This window comes from Sorex araneus, assembly GCF_027595985.1.
Source record: "Sorex araneus isolate mSorAra2 chromosome X unlocalized genomic scaffold, mSorAra2.pri SUPER_X_unloc_4, whole genome shotgun sequence".
NCBI lineage: Eukaryota > Metazoa > Chordata > Mammalia > Eulipotyphla > Soricidae > Sorex > Sorex araneus.
In genome coordinates, this window is record NW_026570964.1 from 5,565 (window position 1) to 25,886 (window position 20,322).

At 56.5% G+C, this 20,322-nt stretch overlaps 1 protein-coding gene across 1 annotated transcript in view; it reads right to left on the reverse strand.

The window, feature by feature from the left end:
* Nucleotides 1–567: 567 nt before the first annotated feature.
* Nucleotides 568–20,322, reverse strand: part of DHRSX (dehydrogenase/reductase X-linked) — a 44,672-nt gene continuing 24,917 nt past the window's right edge. The window contains 8 exon segments of the mRNA XM_055123623.1: nt 568–2,068; nt 3,572–4,005; nt 7,581–7,802; nt 7,804–7,836; nt 7,838–7,855; nt 13,251–13,458; nt 16,756–16,963; nt 18,105–18,206. Coding sequence (XP_054979598.1) covers nt 7,650–7,802; nt 7,804–7,836; nt 7,838–7,855; nt 13,251–13,458; nt 16,756–16,963; nt 18,105–18,206 — 722 coding nt within the window. The 3' untranslated portion in view covers nt 568–2,068; nt 3,572–4,005; nt 7,581–7,649.

Here is a 20,322-nt window from a genome sequence, read left to right on the forward strand (position 1 = left end):
GAATGGCTGAGCCAGTGTAGCAGGGGTGAATGAATGAATGGCTAAGCAGTGTGTCAGGGGTGAATGAATGAATGGCTAAGCAGTGTGTCAGGGGTGAATGAGTGAATGGCTGAGCCAGTGTGTCAGGGGTGAATGAATGAATGAATGAATGGCTGAGCCAGTGTGGCAGGGGTGAATGAATGAATGGCTGAGCCAGCGTGTCAGGGGTGAATGAATGAATAGCTGAGCCAGTGTGGCAGGGGTGAAAGAATGAATGGATAAGCAGTGTGTCAGGAGTGAATGAGTGAGTGGCTGAGCACTGTGCCAGGAATGAATGAGTGAGTGGCTGAGCACTGTGTCAGGAGTGAATGAGTGACTGGCTGAGCACTGTGCCAGGAGCGAATGAACGAATGTGTGGTGTGTGCCTCGCAGAGCGGGTCTCGGGTGCTCCTGGAGAGAAGAGGAGGTGGCCGGGCACCCGTGGGCCCCGGGTGGGGGGACTCGGGCTGACACCCTCCGCCCCGGGCGCCCCCCACCCACTCAGACATTTCCCCACCACGCCGCCGCCGCGCCCGGCCCCACTCACCAGCCTCGGGGAGGGCTGCTGCTCGCCAGGTCTCCCCGCCCGTGTCCAGGAGGCCACACGCGTGTCTCGCGTGTCCTGGGTCGCCTCTAGCCCCACACGGGCAGTGTCCCATGCAGGCCCGGCCCAGCCTGTCCCACGCCATCCGAGCGCACTGAAGCCGTGTCCCGCGCTGAGCAGTGTGCCAGGGGTGAATGAGTGAATGGCTGAGCCAGTGTGTCAGGGGTGAATGAATGAATGAATGGCTGAGCCAGTGTAGCAGGGGTGAACGAATGAACGGCTGAGCACTGTGCAGGAGCGAATGAACGAATGGGTGGCATGTGCCTCGCAGAGCGGGCCTCGGCTGCTGGAAGCTCCGTCACGCCTTTGCTTTCCCCCGAGTCCGTCTCTGGGCCAGCACTGGAAGGCGCGGCTGGAACGTGGCCGGGAAGGTGATGCTCAGACGTGGCTTGGACATGTGGTGTTCAAACATGGCGGAGCTGGGACGTGGCTTTGGAAGACGCTGCTCATACGTGGCTTGGACATGCGGTGCTCAAACATGGTGGTGCTCCAATGTGGCTTTGGGACGAGCTGCTCTAACGTGGCTTTGGCAGGCGCGGCTGGAACGTGGCCGGGGAAGGTGGTGCTCAAACGTGGCTGGGACAGGCGGTGCTCAAACATGATGTAGCTGGGACGTGGCTTTGGAAGACGCGGCTCATACGTGCTTGGACATGCGGTGCCCAAACATGGCGGTGCTGGAACGTGGCTTAGCATGGCGCTGCTTTAACGCTGCGGGTCATTCTGCCTTGAGCACACACCCGCCTGCCCTCAGGAAGCTTCGGAGCCCACGCCGGGTCGGGCATCTGCTCTGCCCAAGCCCCGCCACGTGGGATGCCGGAGTTCAGAGCCACGCGTGGGTCCAACACAGACGCAAACACACCAGAGTGAGATTCCGGGGAGCGTGGGCAAGAGCAGCACGGATTCCCGGAGCCCGTGTCAGCAGACACGCGCCATCATCGGCCAAGGACAAGTCTCCGCCTCCCGTCGGGGGACTCGGGGTTTTGCTCTGAGCCACGGGCTGGTGCCCCTTCCCTGGGGGGTGGGGGGGACTCAGGCCACGGCCACAGATGGCTGAGACGTTGGTACACCTCTGCCAACCGCACACCCCACTCCTGTCTGCCCAGCCCGCTCGGGAATTTTCAGGGCGAGCGGAACCAAGGCTTTGGCCCATCTGTCATCCGCAGGGTTCCGGACCCTCTGAGAGGTTCTGGACTTTCACCGCAGCCACCAAGTCTGGCAAAGAGGGGCTTAGGAGCATGACTGGGGGGTCTGCACCACGCGGGCACGCTCTGTTTGTGACCCGGGGTGTGGACGGAAGGGGGACGTCCGCAGGGGGTGGATGGGCTGGTCCTCAGCGCCTGCCATCCGGGTGGCATGAGTGTCCGTGAGGGGCAGTCAAGGCCTTGGCAAAGCGGACCCCCACTGTGTCAGGAAAGAGCTAGCGTGGAGGGGGCGGCCGGGTGGGGTCTTTGGTGTTGTGGCAAAAACACGGGGCGGTGAGGGGAGAGAGAGAGAAGATGGAAAGATCTTTAGTACCTGCCTGTTCTGCTCAGCTGCTCACCCATGCTCCCTCCACGCCACCCACCCATCCATCATCCATCCATCCATCCACCCATCTACCCATCCATCCATCCATCAACCCACCCACCCATCCACCCATCCATCATCCACCCATCTACCCACCCGTCCATCCATCCATCCATCCATCCACCCATCCATCCATCCATCCATCCACCCATCCATCCATCCATCAACCCACCCACCCATCCATCATCCACCCATCCATCTACCCATCTACCCACCCGTCCGTCCGTCCATCCATCCATCCATCCATCCATCCATCCATCCATCCACCCATCCATCCACCCACCCACCCATCCATCCATCCACCCATCCATCCATCCATCAACCCACCCACCCATCCATCATCCACCCATCCATCTACCCATCTACCCACCCGTCCGTCCGTCCATCCATCCATCCATCCATCCATCCATCCATCCATCCATCCATCCATCCATCCACCCATCCATCCACCCATCCATCCATCCATCCATCCATCCACCCATCCATCCATCCATCCATCCATCCATCCACCCATCCATCCACCCATCCATCCATCCATCCATCCACCCATCCATCCATCCATCCATCCATCCATCCATCCATCCACCCATCCATCCACCCATCCATCCACCCACCCACCCATCCATCCATCCATCCACCCATCCATCCATCCATCAACCCACCCACCCATCCATCATCCACCCATCCATCTACCCATCTACCCACCCGTCCGTCCGTCCATCCATCCATCCATCCATCCATCCATCCATCCATCCATCCATCCATCCACCCATCCATCCACCCATCCATCCATCCATCCATCCACCCATCCATCCATCCATCCATCCATCCATCCACCCATCCATCCACCCATCCATCCATCCATCCATCCATCCATCCATCCATCCATCCATCCATCCACCCACCCATCCATCCATCCACCCACCCATCCATCCATCCATCCATCCACCCATCCATCCATCCATCCATCCATCCATCCATCCATCCATCAATCCATCCATCCATCCACCCATCCATCCATCCATCCATCCACCCATCCATCCATCCATCCATCCATCCACCCACCCACCCACCCATCCATCCATCCACCCATCCATCCACCCATCCACCCATCCATCCATCCATCCATCATCCACCCATCCATCCACCCATCTACGCACCCATCCATCCATCCATCCATCCACCCACCCACCCACCCACCCACCCACCATCTAACATCTCCCTGACACTCACAAGCTGTCACCCACCCCCTAACCTACCTCTACTCGTGTCCCGAATCCATGTCCACTGACCTGCCAACAGACCCGTGCATGTCATTGACTCTAACAACGCCCCGCCCTCCTCCCTTCCCTCCCTCTTTCCTGACCCGGAACAGCGACTCACACAAAAGTGCTCCCTTGTGAGAACAAACAGACGACGGAATACACGAGTACACGGGTGAGGGAGACGGGAGTGCTCGTAAGAGTCTCACCCCACGTCTTCAAGACGACGCCCCCACCCCTTCAGTCATTCTCCTTCCTTTCGCTTCTGAATCAAGGAGGGACGACGCAGAAGAAGGTCCGTTAGTGCTCCCGGCGACGTGGTCGATCCCGGAATCGATCACCCTCCCGGAGGCCGGGGCAATGGACAGCAGGACACGGTGGCCTTCTGCCCGGCCACCACCACCACCAGCGTCCATGTCTGCAGGGGCTGGGGTCCTCACGGGGAACACGTGTCCAGTGTTGCACGAGGGGGACTTGGATTTTTCCGAGTGTCGGGGGCGAATCTTGAAAGCCGGGCGGTCGGAGAGCCCCCAAACGTGTCCAGCCTCTCGTGGCCTGCAGCCAAGGGTCATCAGGGTGTGGTCTTCTCTGGGGCGGGGCTGGCCACCCATGGGGTGGGCACGAGGAGAAGCCGGGGGCACAGTGTGGCAGGAGTGGATGAATGAATGAATGAATAATGGCTGAGCAGTGAGGCAGGAGTGAATGAATGAATGAATGGTGGTGTGTGCCTTGATGTCCCCGTGGAAGATGTTTGATGTCCACAGAACGGGGTGCGGGGGGAATGACCACAGCCCCGTGGGGTCTGGGGCAGGGACCATGGCCGTCTGGATTTTGGAGGCACAGAGGGTGATGTCGGGCACGTGGCAGGGGGGTCCGGGAAGGACAGAGAAGGTGCCTGTTAGCACTAAAGTTTGGGATGGGGACGCGAGGGTCACCAGATGGTCAGTGGGAGGAACCTGAGGTGGGGGGGAGAGGGACAGAAGGAGAGAGAGAGAGAGAGGGAGAGGGGGAAGGAGGAAGGGAGAGAGAGGGAGAGAGAGAGGGAGAGAGAAAGGGAGAAAGATGGAGTAGAGAAAGAGGGAGAGAGATGGAGAAGAGAGAGAGAAAGGGAGGGAGAGAGATGGAAGAGAAAGTGGGAGAGAGATGGAGTAGAGAGAGAAGAAGGGAGGGAGAGAGGGAAAGAGACAGAAGAGAAAGAGGGAGACAGAGAAGAGAGGGAGGGGGAGAGAGATGGAGAAGAGAGGAAGGGAGGGAGAGAGATGGAGAAGAGAGATAGAGAGGGAGAGAGGAGAGAGATGGAGAAGAGAAAGAGGGAGAGAGACAGAGAAGAGAGAAAGGAAGAAAAAGGGAGAGAGACGGAGAGACAGAGAAGAGAAAGAGAGTGAGGGAGAGAGAGAAAGGGAGGGAGAGAGGGAGAGACGGAAGAGAAAGAGGGAGAGAGATGGAGTAGAGAGAGAGGAATGGAGGGAGAGAGGGAAAGAGACAGAAGAGAAAGAGGGAGAGAGAGAAGAGAGGGAGGGACGGAGGGAGGGAGAGTAGATGGAGAAGAGAGGAAGGGAGGGAGAGAGACGGAGAAGAGAGAGAGAAGGAGAGAGATGGAGAAGATAGGGAAGAAAAGGGAGAGAGAGACAGAGATGGAGAAGAGAAAGAGGGAGTGAGGGAGAGACAGATGGAGAAAGATATGGAGAGAGAGGGAGAGAGGGAGGGAGATGGAGAGAGACAGTGAGGGAGAGAGACAGAGCGAAAGAGAACAAGGGAGGGATATATGGAAGGGAGAGAGAGGGGGAGGCAGAGGGAGAAAGGAAGAGGGCAGAGAGAGGGGGAGGGAAAGGAAGTAAGGGAAGGAGATATTGAGAAAGATGGAGTGGGAGAGAGGGGAAAAGGGAGGGAGAGAGAGAACAAGGGAGGGAGGTACAAAAGGAAGAGAAAACTGGAAGAAAGTGAGAGACGGAAACAGAGGGAGAGAAGGAGAGAGGGAGAAACAGGGAGAGGGAAAGAGGGAAAGAGACAGAGAGGGAGAGAGGGATAAAGAGAGGGAGGAGAGAAAGGGAGAGAGAGGGAGAGAGGAGAGAGATGGAGGGAGAGGAGAGAGAGGGGGGAAAACAGGGAGAGAGGGAGAGGAGGAAGAGTGGGAAAGAGAGACAGCAGCAGAAGAGGGACAGAGACGGAGGGAGAGAGAGGGAGAGAAAGAGAGAAAAGGAGGGAGAAAGGGAGAGAGGGGATGGGAGAATGATGGGGAGAGAGAAGGAGAGAGAGGGAGGGAGAGGAGGAGGGAGAAAGGGAGAGAGAAGGAGAGGAGAAGGGAGAAAGAGGAAGAGAGAGGAAGAGAGAGAGGAAGAGGGAGAGAGAGAGGAAGAGAAATAGAAACAGAAAAAGAGAGCAAGAGAGTGAGAGAGAGGAGGAGGAGGGAGAGGAGAAAGGAGGAGAAGAAAGAGAAGGGGAAGGAGGAAGAGGAGGAGGGGGAGGAGGGGAAGAGGAGGGGGAGGAAGAGAAGGAGGGGAAGGAGGAGGAGGGGGAGGAGGGGGAGGAGGAGGAGGAGGGAGAGTAGGAGGAGGAGGGGAAGGAAAGAGAGGGGGAGGGGGAGAGGGAGGGGAGAGGAGGAGGGGGAGGAAGGGAGGAGGAAAAGGAGGGGAAGGGGAGGAGGAGGAGGAGAGGAGGAAGAGGAAGAGGAACGAGGGGACGAGATCAGTTCCTGGGGCGGGGCAGGGTCCCAGGGGGCCACGCCTGCTGTTTTGCCAGTCCTGCTGCAGACGGACACCGCCATGTTCCGTGCCACCTGCCACAGAACCGGGCGTTGGCGAGAGCACTCTGTCCCTGAGCCCCCCCCAACCCCGCCGGGTTTTGCTGCGGCTCCGGGGGACACGTGTCCAGGGGGCAGGAGTGGCCTGTCCGGGCCGCGGTCAGTGCGCAGACTCCATGTCCGCCACCTCTGCTCCTCTGCCCGTGGCCCCTGGCCTCTGCGTGTGGCCCCTGGCACCCGTCTCGGGGCTCCTGTGAGTGCCGGGCCGGCTGTGTGGGGTGCGGTGGGACGAGGTGTCTGCCCCCACCGTGCCCCCTGCCCTTTGCACGTGCCCTTGTCCCCGCACCAGGGCGTGTGTGGCTCGGCCCTCCGCCCCTGCACGGCCCCGCACGCTTCCCACGGCTGAGCACATGCCCAGGGGGCAGCTGCCCAGAAGGAAGAGCCGGGAGCGGGTGGGGGACACTTTAATCCGTCAGCTCCACCCGGGCCCCGCAGGCCGCCCCCAGCACAGCAGCGCCCGGACACCACCTCCAGGAAGTGTGTGTGCGTGTGTGTGTGTGTGTGTGTGTGTGTGTGTGTGTGTGTGTGCACGTCTGTGTATGTGTTTGTGCCTGTGTGTACATCTGTGAATGTGTGTTCTTCTGTATGTCTGTGTGTGTGCATGTGTATGTTTGTGTGTGTGCGTGTGTGCGTGCATGTCTGTGTGTTTGTGCCTGTGTGCACATATCTGCACGTGTTTGTTTGTCCATGTGTGTGAGCGTGTCTGTGTTTGTGCCTGTGTGTACGTCTGTGTACGTGTGTACATCTGTGTGTATGTGTGTGCATGTGTGTGCATGTCTGTTTGTTTGTGCCTGTGGTGTCCATCTGTACATGTGTGTACATCTGTGTGTATGTGTCTGCACGTGTTTGTGATTATGCATGTGTGTGAGTGTATCAGTGTGTGTGTTTGTGCCTGTGTGTACGTCTGTGCATGTGTGTACATCTGTGTGTACATGTTTGCATGTGTTGGTTTGTGCATGCGTGTGAGCATGTCTGTTTGTGCCCGTGTGTACATCTGTGTACATCTGTGTGCATGTGTGTGTTTATGTGTTTGTGCATGTGTGTGTTCGTGCATGGCTGTGTGTGCATGTGTGTTCACATGTGTGCATGTTTGTGTGCATTTGTCTGTGTGCATGTGTTCACATGCATGTGCGTGTTTGTGTGCGTGTGTGCATGTGTGTTCACATGTGTGTGCATATTTGCATGCATTTGTGTGTGCATTTGTGTTCACATATGTGTGTGTTTGTGTGCATTTATGTGTGCATGTGAGTGCACGTGTGTGCGTGTGCGTGTGTGTCTGTATGTGCGTGTGTGTCTGTATGTGCGTGTGTATGGGGGGCCATACACAGACCTGTGCGGGGTGCGGGCTGCGGGGGTGGGCGGGGCGGCCATGGAGGCCCCTCCCCCTCCTCGCCGGGGGCTACTCCGGGGTCAGAGGGCGTGTGGTGTCCCGCAGGCCCGTCAGCCGGCAGCTGGTGGCCCAGAGCTGCTGCTGCAGCCGCGTGTCGTAGCTGGCGGCCACGGAGCGCGTCTCCCGCTCGTTGTAGAGGTAGCGGCCCCCGCGGCCCTCCAGGCCTGGGCGACACGGCCGCAAACACGGACGTCCAGGGAGCCTTCCTCGGGGGTCTGCGGGGACATAGGGGGCAGGAGTTGGCGTCTTCCCTGCACTCCTGGGAGCTGAGACCTGCTCAGGGCTGACTCCTGGCTCTGTGCTCAGGGCTGACTCCTGGCTCTGTGCTCAGGGCTGACTCCCGGCTCTGTGTTCAGGGCTGCTCCCAGCTCTGTGCTCAGGGTCACTCCCGACTCTGTGCTCAGACTGATTCCTGGCTCTGTGCTCAGGGCTGACTCCCAGCCTGGCTCTGTGCTCAGGGCTGACTCCCAGCTCTGTGCTCAGGGCTGACTCCCAGCTCAGTGCTCAGAGCTGACTCCCAGCCCTGTGCTCAGGGCTGACTGCCAGCCCTGTGCTCAGGGATGACTCCTGATTCTGTGCTCAGGGCTCACTCCCAGCTCTGTGCTCAGGACTCACTCCCAACTCTGTGCTCAGGGCTGACTCCTGGCCCTGTGCTCAGGGCTCACTCCCGGCTCTGTGCTCAGGGCTGACTCCTGACTCTGTGCTCCAAAATCAGTTCTGCTGAGGCTCAGGACATCAGACAGGGTGCTAGGGTTCAAGCCTGTACTCTTCTCTGCAGCCCACATACATGTACATGCAAATATGCACACACAAATACAAAGACAGACTCACAGCCACACACACCCACATACATGTCAAATTCTCACATTTCAGTCCCACATCTCAAATTCTCAACATCTGAATGTACCCTGCTTGGTACAAACTCACACCAACATACACACAGTTACATACACCCACGCCGATACATAGGGACACACATAGTCACATATGTACATACTCACACACATACTAATGTCTACACACATGGCAACATGCATATGTACATACATACATAGACAATACCGAGAGACACTTACATGCACACATGCCATCACTGACAGGCACATGCTTATATGCACACATACAAGCACACATGGAAAACACCAATCATACATGTGATTAGGGGATCCTGCCACAGGGCCTCATGTGTGACAATGTGTGATTATCTGTGTGCGTGTCTGTGAGTATATGCGAGCCCACGTGACTACAGTCACGCATGTCTTTGTGACCTGATTGTACATGTGTGAACAGAGGATTCTGTGGATCATGACATGCTTACACTCATGATATGTGTGTGCACTATGAATATGTGTGATCATGTGCTGATATGCGCAGGTCTGTGTTCACGGTATGAGCACAATTGTGCACACATGTGAGCACAGAAGATTCTGTGAATCGTGTGCATACATGTATGCAAGTCATGTGTGCACTGTGAACACACATTATTATGTGCATATATAAGTGAGTACATATGGTTTTGCACATGTGTGCCTTTGTGTGTTCCTGCTGGGAGGATACATATGGTCATGCATGCATGCATGTATTAAATTATGTGTGTGCATTGTCAACGCACATGATTATGTGCCTATGTATGTGAGCACATATGGTTTTGCACCTGTATTTGTGTGTTTCTGCTGGGAGGGTACGTGTGCTCATGCACGCATGCGTGTATTCAAATTGTGTGTGCACTGTGAACACACGTGATTATCTGCATATATGAGTGTGCAATATGGTCTTGTACATGCGTGTATTTCCATGTTCCTGGTGACAGAGCACATATCATCATGTGCATGTGTGTTGTGGATGAAAGGGTACATGCAAACATGCACTTTCCCGCACTCCTACTCACTCACATTCAGACAGGAATGCTCACACTCACACACATGCCCACACGGCTGCACATGGGCACTCACGCAGACACACGCGTGCACGGGTGCACATGTGAGCACACACCTCCTCTCGCTAGCATCCACTCCCACACCTCTGCTCCCAGGCACCAGTTCTCTCTCTCTCACACACACACGCGCACACACACACACACACGCACACACACACACACACACACACACAGAGCACATCTGCTCACAGACACACTCGGGGCCAGCCGGGATTTAGCCGGGGCGTGAGCGTGACCCGCAGGGCTAAGGGTCACGTCTGGGCTGCCCGGGGTGGCCGGATCAGGCTGGATCAGTCCCGCTGCCCCCGCCAGGGGCCCGGGTGACATCCCCGATAAGGGCTGGGAGCCGGGCGCCCCGCGGAGCCGTGCAGGGCTCGGCAGGATCACGCACACGGAGGCGACGAGATTTCATCTGCGGCTCTGTAATCCCTCAATATTGTGACAGCTGAGGCAAGACACGTTTCCCCGCGGAGTCTCTGTCAGGGCGCCCGGCGCCCGCCCCCCTCCAGGGGACGCCACGCAGTGCAGCGCGAGGACAAGGCAAGTCTCCAAGAGGCGGTGGGCGTGTGTGTATTCACATGCATGCGTTCACATGCACAGGGACCACGCGTGTGCGCACACAGGCAGCCCACGTGTGCTTTGACAAGCACGCCACATGCCATAATGCTCACGTCCTCACGCACGCTAGAGAACACCGTCCCTCCCGTGTACCTGCGTGTCATCTTACGGGAACATGCAAACATGCTCAAGCACACACACGCACACAGACACACATCTGTGTGGGCGTGCATGCACCCTTACCTCCATAAGACACACGCAAATAATGATACATGCTCACACGCATGCCCTCCCATCAGCAACAGCAACACACGAACACATGTGCACAAAATCGTACGTGCTCACACGCATGTGCACATAATCATATGTGTTCGCAATGCACACACATCACTAATCACATGTGTTTGCAGTGCACACATGTCATGAACACAAGCATGCACATAATTCACATGTGAGTGCCCACACATGTGCAGAAGCCTACGTGGTCACACCATGAACACAGACATGCACACACACCCACATAATCACGTGTGTTCGGAATGCACACACAACATAAACACACACATGCACGCAATTCACAGAATCCTGGGCTCACACACGTGTGCTCACATCACAAAGACATGTGTGCACATAATCAAGAAAGAAGGGGAAGGAGGAGCAGGAGGAGGAGGGGAAGGAGGAAGGAAGAAAAAGGGGGAAGAAAGAAGAGAAAGGAGGAAGAGGAGGAGGAGAGAGGAGAGACAGAGAGACAGAGACAGAGAGAGACAGAAAGACAGAGAGAAAGGGAGAGACAGAGAGATAACGAGGGACAGAGATAGAGAACAGAGAGACAGAGACAGAAGGAGAGACAGAGACAGACACAGAGAGAAAGAGTCAGAGAGAAACAGAGAGTGACCCAGACAGAGAGAAAGAGACAGAGAGAGACAGAGACAAAGAAAGACAGAGAGAGGCAGAGAGACAGGAAGAGACCAAGAGAGAATAGAAAGACAGACAGAGATAGACAGAGACAGAGAACAGAGAGAGACAGACAAAGAAAGGCAGAGAGAGACAGAGAGACACACAGAGAGAGACAGAGAGAGATAGAGAGACAGGGAGAGAGACAGGGAGAGACCAAGAGAGAATGGAGAGACAGAGATAGAGAACAGAGAGAGATAGACAAACAAAGGCAGAAAGAGAGACACAGAGAGACCGAGTGACAGAGAGACAGCAAGAGGACAAAGAGAAAGAGACAGAGACAGACAGAGATAGAGAGAGCCAGAAAGAGCCAGAGCCAGAGACATAAAGAGATAGAGACAGGGAGACAGGGAGAGAGAAAGGGAAAGACCTAGAAAGAACAGAGATACAGAGACAGACAGATCAGAGAGAGACAAAGAAAGGCAGAATGGGAGACACACAGAGAGAGAGACACAGAGAGAGACAGAGAGACAGAAACAGAACAAACAGAAAGAGACAGAGACAGATAGAGACAGAGACAGACAGAGATAGAGAGAGCCAAAGAGAACCAGAGCCAGAGACAGAAAGAGATAGAGAGAGAGACAGGGAGGCAGGGCGAGAGAAAGGGAAAGAGCTAGAGAGAACGAAGAGACAGAGACAGAGAACAGAGAGAGACAGACAAAGAAAGGCAGAATGAGAGACACACACAGAGAGAGACACAGAGAGAGAGACAGAGCAGCAGAGACAGAAAGAGAACAGAAAGAGACAGAGACAGACAGCGAGAGACAGAGACAGAAAGAGACAGAGAGAGACAGGGAGACAGGGAGAAAGAAAGGGAAAGACCTAGAGAGAACAGAGAGACAGAGACAGACAGAGAACAGAGAGAGACAGAGAAAGAAAGGCAGAATGAGAGACACAGAGGGAGAGACACACAGAGAGAGACAGAGAGACAGAGAGACAGAAGGAGAACAAACAGAAAGAGACAGAGACAGACAGCAAGAGACAGAGACAGAAAGAGACAGAGAGAGATAGAGAGACAGGGAGAGAGAAAAGGGAAAGACCTAGATCGAACAGAGAGACAGAGACAGAGACAGAGACAGAGAACAGAGAGACAGACAAAGAAAGGCAGAATGGGAGACACAGAGAGAGACAGAGAGACAGAAACAGAACAAACAGAAAGAGACAGAGACAGATAGAGACAGAGACAGACAGAGATAGAGAGAGCCAAAGAGAACCAGAGCCAGAGACAGAAAGAGATAGAGAGAGACAGGGAGGCAGGGCGAGAGAAAGGGAAAGAGCTAGAGAGAACGAAGAGACAGAGACAGAGAACAGAGAGAGACAGACAAAGAAAGGCAGAATGAGAGACACACAGAGAGAGACACAGAGAGAGAGACAGAGCAGCAGAGACAGAAAGAGAACAGAAAGAGACAGAGACAGACAGAGAGAGACAGAGACAGAACAAACAGAAAGAGACAGAGACAGATAGAGACAGAGACAGACAGAGATAGAGAGACAGGGAGACAGGGAGAGAGAAAGGGAAAGACCTAGAGAGAACAGAGAGACAGAGACAGACAGAGAACAGAGAGAGACAGAGAAAGAAAGGCAGAACGAGAGACACAGAACGAGAGACACACAGAGAGAGACAGAGCAGAGACAGAGAGACAGAAGGAGAACAAACAGAAAGAGACAGAGACAGACAGCGAGAGACAGAGACAGAAAGAGACAGAGAGAGATAGAGAGACAGGGAGAGAGAAAAGGGAAAGACCTAGAGCGAACAGAGAGACAGAGACAGACAGAGAACAGAGAGAGACAGACAAAGAAAGGCAGAACGGGAGACACAGAGAGACACAGAGAGAGACACAGAGACAGAAAGAGAACAAACAGAGACTGAGACCAACAGAGAGACAGAGACAGCAAAAAAAAAAAAGACCAGAAAAGAAAGAGACGGACACCGAGAGACAGAGAGACAGAGAGACAGAGAGACAGAGGGAGCACTTGTCCTTCGAGCTCTCCCGCGCCGCCCCTCTGTCCTCCGAGTGCCCACCCCGGCCCCCGGACCACCCTCAGCTCCGTGTGCGCTCGGAGGAGGAGACCCAGAGCACGTCCCTCCCCGGCGCGGTGACGTCCCCGGCCGGGGTCCAGGGAAGAGCCGGCGACCGCAGGCCCTTGGTGCCGGCACTGACCTTGAAGAGCCAGGGCGCGGCCAGGCGCTGGAGGCGGCCGCAGCCCCAGAAGACGTGCTGGTAGAGGCCCGTGTCCACCACGCCGGGGTCGGCGGCGTTGGCGGTCACCGCGCAGCCCTGCGCGTCCAGCAGCGCCTGCAGCCGGTAGGTGAACAGCACCAGCGCCAGCTTGCTCTGCGCGTAAGCACCGTGCGCCGAGTACCCGCGCCTGCCGACACAAGGGGGAGGGGGGCACGGTCAGGACCCGACCCACGGCCGGACGCCCCCGCCCCCCCCCCGGGCCGCGGACACGGCCCCACGCACACGGACAGGATCGGGGGGTGGGCAGGAAGGGCCCAGGGCGATGGGGGGTCTGGGCAGCTGATGCCCGCTGGGCGCCCACACAGTGCTCGCTCTGGCCCGAGCTCTGCGTCTCTGCACATCTCTCCTTCGCTCCCCGTCTCTCTCTCCATGTCTCTGTCTCTCTCCTCTCTGTCTCTCTCCCAATTTCTCTCTTTCTCTCCATGTGTCTCTCTCCACATCTCTCCGTCTGTCTCTCTCCAAATCTCCATCTCTCTGTCTCTCTCCTCTCTATCTCTCTCCATCTCCTTCTCTCCGTCTCTCTCCATCTCTTTCCTTCTCTCTCCTTCTCTTTGTCTCTGTCTTTCTCCATCTCTCTCCTCTCTGTCTCTGTCTTTCCCCATCTATCTCCTTCTCTCTGTCTCTCTCCATCTCTCCCCATCTCTCTTCATTCTCTCTCCATCTCTCTCCTTCTCTGTTTCTCTCCATCTCTCTGTCTCTCTCCATCTCTCTCCATCTCTCCCCATCTCTCTCCTTCTCTCTCTCCAGCTCTTCGTCTGTATTGCTCCATTTCTCCGTCTCTTTCCATCTCTCTCCTTCTCTCCATCTCTCTGTCTCTCCCCATCTCTCTCCTTCTCTCCATCTCTCTCCTCTCTGTCTCTTTCCATCTCTCTCCTTCTCTCTGTCTCTCTCCATTTTTCTCCGTCTCTCTCACCATCTCTCTCCTTCTCTCCATCTCTTTCCTCTGTCTCTCTGCATCTCTCCTTCTCTCTCTTCTGTCTCTCTTCATCTCTCTCCTGTCTCCATCTCTCTACTTCTCCTGTCTCTCTCCATCTCTCCTTGTCTCCTTTGATCATCATCCCTCCTTCTCTATGTCTCTCCCTATATCTCTCCTCCCCATCTTCTCCTTCTGTCTCCATCACTCTCTTCTGTCTCTATCTCTCTCCTCTGTCTCTTTCCATCTCTCCTCTGTCTCTCTCCACCTCTCTCCTCCTCTCTCCATCTCTCCCTCTCTTTCCATCTCTCCCCATCTGTCTCTCCATCTCTTTCTCCATCTGTTTCTTCCCTTTCCATTTGTCTCTGTCTCTCCATCTCTCTGTCTCTCTCCATCTCTCCCTTTCTCCACTCTCTCTTCATCTGACTCCCCATCATTTTTCCTCTCTCCGTCTCTATTTCTCTCCATCTGTCTCTCTCCATCTGTCTCCATCTCTCTCCACATCTGTCTCTCTTCATCTCTGTCTCTCTTCATCTCTCTGTCTCTCTCCATCTGTCTCTGCAATTATCTCTCCCCATCTCTCTCCATCTCTTTACTTCTCTATGTCTCTCCAATCTCTGTCTCTCTCCATCTGTCTCTCCTTATCTCTCTCCATCACTGTGTCTCCATTTCTCTCTCCCCGTATCTCTCCATCTCTGTCTCTCCATCTCTGTCTCCATCTGTCTCTCTCCATCTGCCTCTCCATCTCTGTCTCTCCATCTCTGTCTCTCTGCATCTCTCACCACCTGTCTCTCTCCACCTGTCTCTGCATCTCTCTGTCTCTCCCTGTCTCTCTCCATCTCTCTCTCCCCATCTCTCCCTCCCTCTCCCATCTCTCTCCTTCTGTCTCTGCCTGTCTCTCCACCTCTCTCCCTCTCCTCATCCGTCTCTCTGCATCTCACCTTTCTTCATCCCTGTCTCTCTCCATCCGTCTCTCTCCCCCTATCTCTCTCTGTCTCTGCACATCTCTGTCTCCCCCCTCCCCGCCCCTCCCTCCCTCCCTCCTTCCCTGCCATTTCCGTGGGTCTCGACCCGGCCCCGACCTCTTTCTTTTTCCCTCTTTTTCCCCCGTGGACCGGCTGTCGGAGGGCGTCTGCCTCAACTTACCAGCTGGACGACTCCAAGTCTCTTCCGGCCCCCCGGCCGCCCCCTGAGTGCCGCATGTGGGGTCCAGATGTGGGGTCTCCCCGGCCCCCCGCAGGGTCGGGCCCTCCCCGAGGTCGGGGACCCTGAGGTCGGGGCACGGGGCCGCGGCGTGGGATGGGGGGTTGGGGGTGGGGTGTTTGGTCTCCAGGTGCAGGAGGAGGACGGAGAACTGAGGGTGACACAGTTCCAGAGACAGAGACAGGGGGAGACAGAGGGAGACAGAGACGGGGGGAGAGAGAGGGAGAGAGAGGAAGGAAGAGAAGGAGGGAGAGAGAGGGAGAGAGGGGGAGATAGAGGGAGATAGAGAAGGAGAGAGAGACAGAGACAAAGAGAGACAGAGAAGGATGGAAGGATGGAAGAAGGAAGGGAGGGAGGGAGGGAGGGAGGAAAGAAGGAAGGAAGGAAGGAAGGAAGGAAGGAAGGAAGGAAGGAAGGAAGGAAGGAAGGAAGGAAGGAGGAAGAAAGGAAGGAGGGAGGAATGATGAAGGAGGGAGGGAGAGAAGAGGAAGGAGGGAGGAAGGGAGGGAGGAAGGAAAGAAGAAAGGAAGGAAGGAGGAAAGAAGGAAGGAAGGAAGGGGAAGGAGGAAGGAAGGAAATAAGGAAGGAAGGAGGAAGGAATGGAGGAAAGAAGAAAGGAAGAACAGAAGCAAGGAAGGAGGAAGGAAGGGAGGAAGGAATGAAATAAGGAAGGAAGGGGAGGAGGAAGGGAATAAGAAGGGAAGGAGGAAGGAAGGAAGGGGAGGAGGAAGGAAATAAGAAGAAAGGAAGGAGGAAGGGGAAGGAGGAAGGAAGGAAGGAAGGAAGGAAGGAAGGAAGGAAGGAAGGAAGGAAGGAAGGAAGGAAGGAAGGGGAAGGAGGAGGGAAGGAAGTGGAAGGAGGAAGGAAGAAAGGAAGGGGAAGGAGGAAGGAAGGAAGGAAGGGGAAGGAGGAAGGAAGGAAGGGGAAGGAGGAAGGAAGGAGGAAGGAAGAAAGGAAGGGGAAGGAGGAAGGGGAAGGAGGAAGGAAGGAAGGAAGGAAGGAAGGAGGGAGGGAGGAAGAAGGGAAGGAAGGAGGATGGAATGGAGGAAAGTAGGAAGGAAGGAAGGGAGGAAGGAAGGAAGGAAGGAAGGAAGGAAGGAAGGAAGGAAGGAAGGAAGGAAGGAAGGAAGGAAGGAAGGAGGGAAGGAGGGAAGGAAGGAGGGAGGAAGCCGGCAGCCCTGAAGTGGACGGGGTGAGGGTGCCCCGGTGCCCCCGGGCCCTGAGTGCCGGAGCTGGCGTGTGGCGCGTGGCCGCTGTCCGTGTCTCTGCGTGTTGCCCCCCCCCGCCCTGCCCCGCCCGCACACGCACCTGCCCTGCAGGTCGGCCATGTCCATGTGGCCCACGTAGTGGGTGGCCGAGGACACGGACACGACGCGGGCGCAGCGGCCGGCGCAGCCCGAGGCCTTGAGCACGTCCAGCAGCAGGTTGGTCAGCAGGAAGTGGCCCAGGTAGTTGAGGCCAAAGTGCTCCTCGAAGCCGTCCCGGGTGCTCCTCTGCGGCACCATCATGACGCCCGCTGGGGCAGGGGGCAGAGGGCAGAGGGCGGCTGATCGGGGAGGGGCCGGGGCACGAGCGGGAGGATCCCGGGGATGGACGGGACAGCAAGAGGTTAGGACAGTGACACCCCTGCGTCTCTGCTCAGGGCTGACTCCTGGCTCAGTGCTCAGGGCTGACTCCCGTCTCAGTGCTCAGGGATGACTCCCGGATCTGTGCTCAGGGCTGGCTCTTGATTCTGTTCTTCTGTGCTCAGGGCTAACTCCTGGCTCAGTGCTCAGGGCAGGGCTGACTCCTGGCTCTGTGCTCACCGCTGACGCCTGGCTCTGAACTCAATGCTGATTCCTGGCTCAGTGCTCAGGGCTGACTCCTGCCTCAGTGATTGAGGCTGACTCCTGACTCTGTACTCACAGCTGACCCGTGGCTCACTGCTCAGACCTGATTCCTGGCTCAGTGCTCAGGTCTGACTCCTGGATCAGTGCTTAGGGCTGACTCCTGGCTCAGTGCTCAAGGAAGACTCCTGGATCAGTGCTCAGGGCTGACTCCCAGCTCTGTGCTCAGGGCTGACTCCTGGCTCTGTCCTTGGGGCTGAGTCCTGGCTCAGTGCTCAGAGCTGACTCTTGACTCTGCTTCTGTGTTCAGGGCTAACTCCAGGCTCTGTGCCCAAGGCTGACTCTGGCCTCTGTGCTCAGGGCTGACTCCTGGCTCATTGCTCAGGGCAGGGCTGACTCCTGGCTCTGTGCTCGCAGCTGACTCCTGGCTCTGTACTCAAAGCTAATTACTGGCTCTGTGTGCAAGACTGACTTCTGGCTCACTGCTCAGGCCTGACTCCAGTCTCAGTGCTCGAGGCGGACTCCTGGCTGTGTGCTCACAGTTGACTCCTGGATCAGTGCTCAGGGCTGCTTCCTAGATCACTGCTCAGGCCTGACTCCTGGATCAGTGCTCAGGGCTGACTCCTGGATCAGTGCTCAGGGCTGACTCCTGGATCAGTGCTCAGGGCTGACTCCTAGATCACTGCCCAGGGCTGACTCCTGGATCAGTGCTCAGGTCTGACTCCTGGCTCAGTGCTCAGGAACTGCTTTGTCTGGGGTTGGGGCTGGATCCCGGGCGGGCCGCGTGCCAGGCACCCCCCGCCCTCCCCCCGCGCCCGCCCGTGCCCTCACCGTTGTTGACGAGCACGTGCAGGGGCAGCGCCTTCCTCCGGAAGTGCTGGACGAAGTCGCGGATGGAGCGCATGCAGGCCAGGTCGCAGTACAGGAACTCCACTGCGGGGCACGCGGGACACGCCTGGGTCGGGTCTTCACGGCCCACCCCGCGGCCCCCCCCCAGCCCCGACCTCGGCCCCCAGCCCCTCCCCGTGCCAGCCGCTGCCTCTGTCCTCGTCACCCGAGGGGAAAACGAGGTTTGAGGGTGTCTTAGTTCTCTCCCCGCTGCCTTAGTTCTCTCCCCGCTGCCTTATTTCTCTCCCTGCTGCCTTATTTCTCTCCCCACTCCCTTATTTGCTCTCCCTGCTGTCTTATTTCTCTCTGCTGTCTTATTTCTCTCCCCGCTGTCTTACTTCTCTCCCCGCTGTCTAATTTCTCTCCCCACTGCCTTATTTCTCTCCCCACTACCTTATTTCTCTCCCTCCTGTCTTATTTCTCTCCCCACTGTCTTACTTTTCTCCCCACCGCCTTATTTCTCTCCCTGCTGTCTTATTTCTCTCCCTGCTGTCTTACTTCTCTCCCCACCGCCTTATTTCTCTTCCTGTTACTGTATTTCTCTCCCTGCTGTCTTATTTCTCTCCCCACTCCCTTAGTTCTCTCCCTGCTGTCTTATTTCTCTCCCCGCTGTCTTACTTCTGTCCCCACTGCCTTATTTCTCTCCCTGCTACCTTATTTCTCTCCTTCCTGTCTTATTTCTCTCCCTACTGTCTTATTTCTCTCCCTGCTGTCTTATTTCTCTCCCCACTGCCTTATTTCTCTCCCTCCTGTCTTACTTCTCTCCCCATTGCCTTATTTCTCTGCCCACTGTCTTATTTCTCTCCCTGCTCTTATTTCTCTCCCCACTGTCTTATTTCTCTCCCCACTGCCTTATTTCTCTCCCCGCTCTCTTATTTCTCTCCCCGCTCTCATTTCTCTCATCAGTGTCTTATGTCTCTCCCCACTGTCTCATTTCTCTCCCTAGCACCTTAAGTCTCTCCCCGCTGTCTTATGTCTCTCTGTGCTGCTTTATTTCTCTCCCCGCTGTCTTATTTCTCTCCATCTGTCTTACTTCTTTCCCCATTGTCTCTGTGTCTCTGTGCTGTCTTCTCTCCCTGCTGCCGCATCTCTTTCTCTGCTGTCTTATTTCTCTCCCTGCTGACTTAGTTCTCTTCCCACTGTCTTATTTCTCTCCCCGCTGTCTTATTTCTCTCCCCACTGTCTTATTTCTCTCCACAGCATCTTATTTCTCTCCCACCTGTCTTATCTCTCCCCGCTGTCTCATTTCCCTCCCTGCTGTCTTATTTCTCTCTCCTTGTCTTATATCTCACCCCGCTGTCCTATTTCTCTCCCCGCTGTCTTATTTCTCAGGCCGGTGTGTCTCTATTCGGGAAGAGCCTCCTGGCCCCAGCTGAGCCAGACAGCACCCTCCCTCCCGCACGTGCCCGGCGGCGGGGAAAGACGAGAACTGCACCTTCCTGGGGGGGCCCAGACCTCAGCCAACCCCGGGACCTCCCACCCACCCACCCACCCTGGCACTTTCCACCCTGGTCTCTGTGCTCAGGGCTGACTCCCAGCTCTGTGCTCAGGGCTCACTCCCAGCTCTGTGGTCAGTGTTCACTCCTGGCTCTGTGCTCAGGGCTGACTCCTGGCTCTGTGCTCAGGGCTGACTCCTGGCTCTGTGCTCAGGGATGACTCCTGGCTCTGTGCTCAGGGCTGACTCCCGGCTCTGTGCTCAGGACTGACTCCTGGCTCTGTGCTCAGGACTCACTCCTGACTCCGTGCTCAGCACTGAGTCCCGGCTCTGTGCTCAGGGCTGACTCCTAGCTCTGTGCTCAGGGCTCACTCCCAGATCTGTGCTCAGAGATGACTCCTAGCTCTGTGCTTAGGACTGATTCCTGGCTCTGTGCTCAGGGCTGACTCCCGGCTCTGTGCTCTGGCTGGGCTGCAAGGAAGCCCCCAGGCTGGGTGGCCCTGTGGGGGGAGAGGGGGAAGGCAGGAGCTTGGGGACCACCCAGAGAGCCCCTCCCTCCGGGGGGGATTCCTCCCTCCCCGCACCCCCTCCCCCTTCCTGCTTTGGCTCAGCCCCTCCCCCTCCCCGGGGAGAAGCTGGAAACAGGCCCATCCGGGCATGCCCAGACGCATTGTCAGAGCAGCCTGGTGGGGGAGGGACGGGGGGGTTTCATGCCTGAGTAACTGC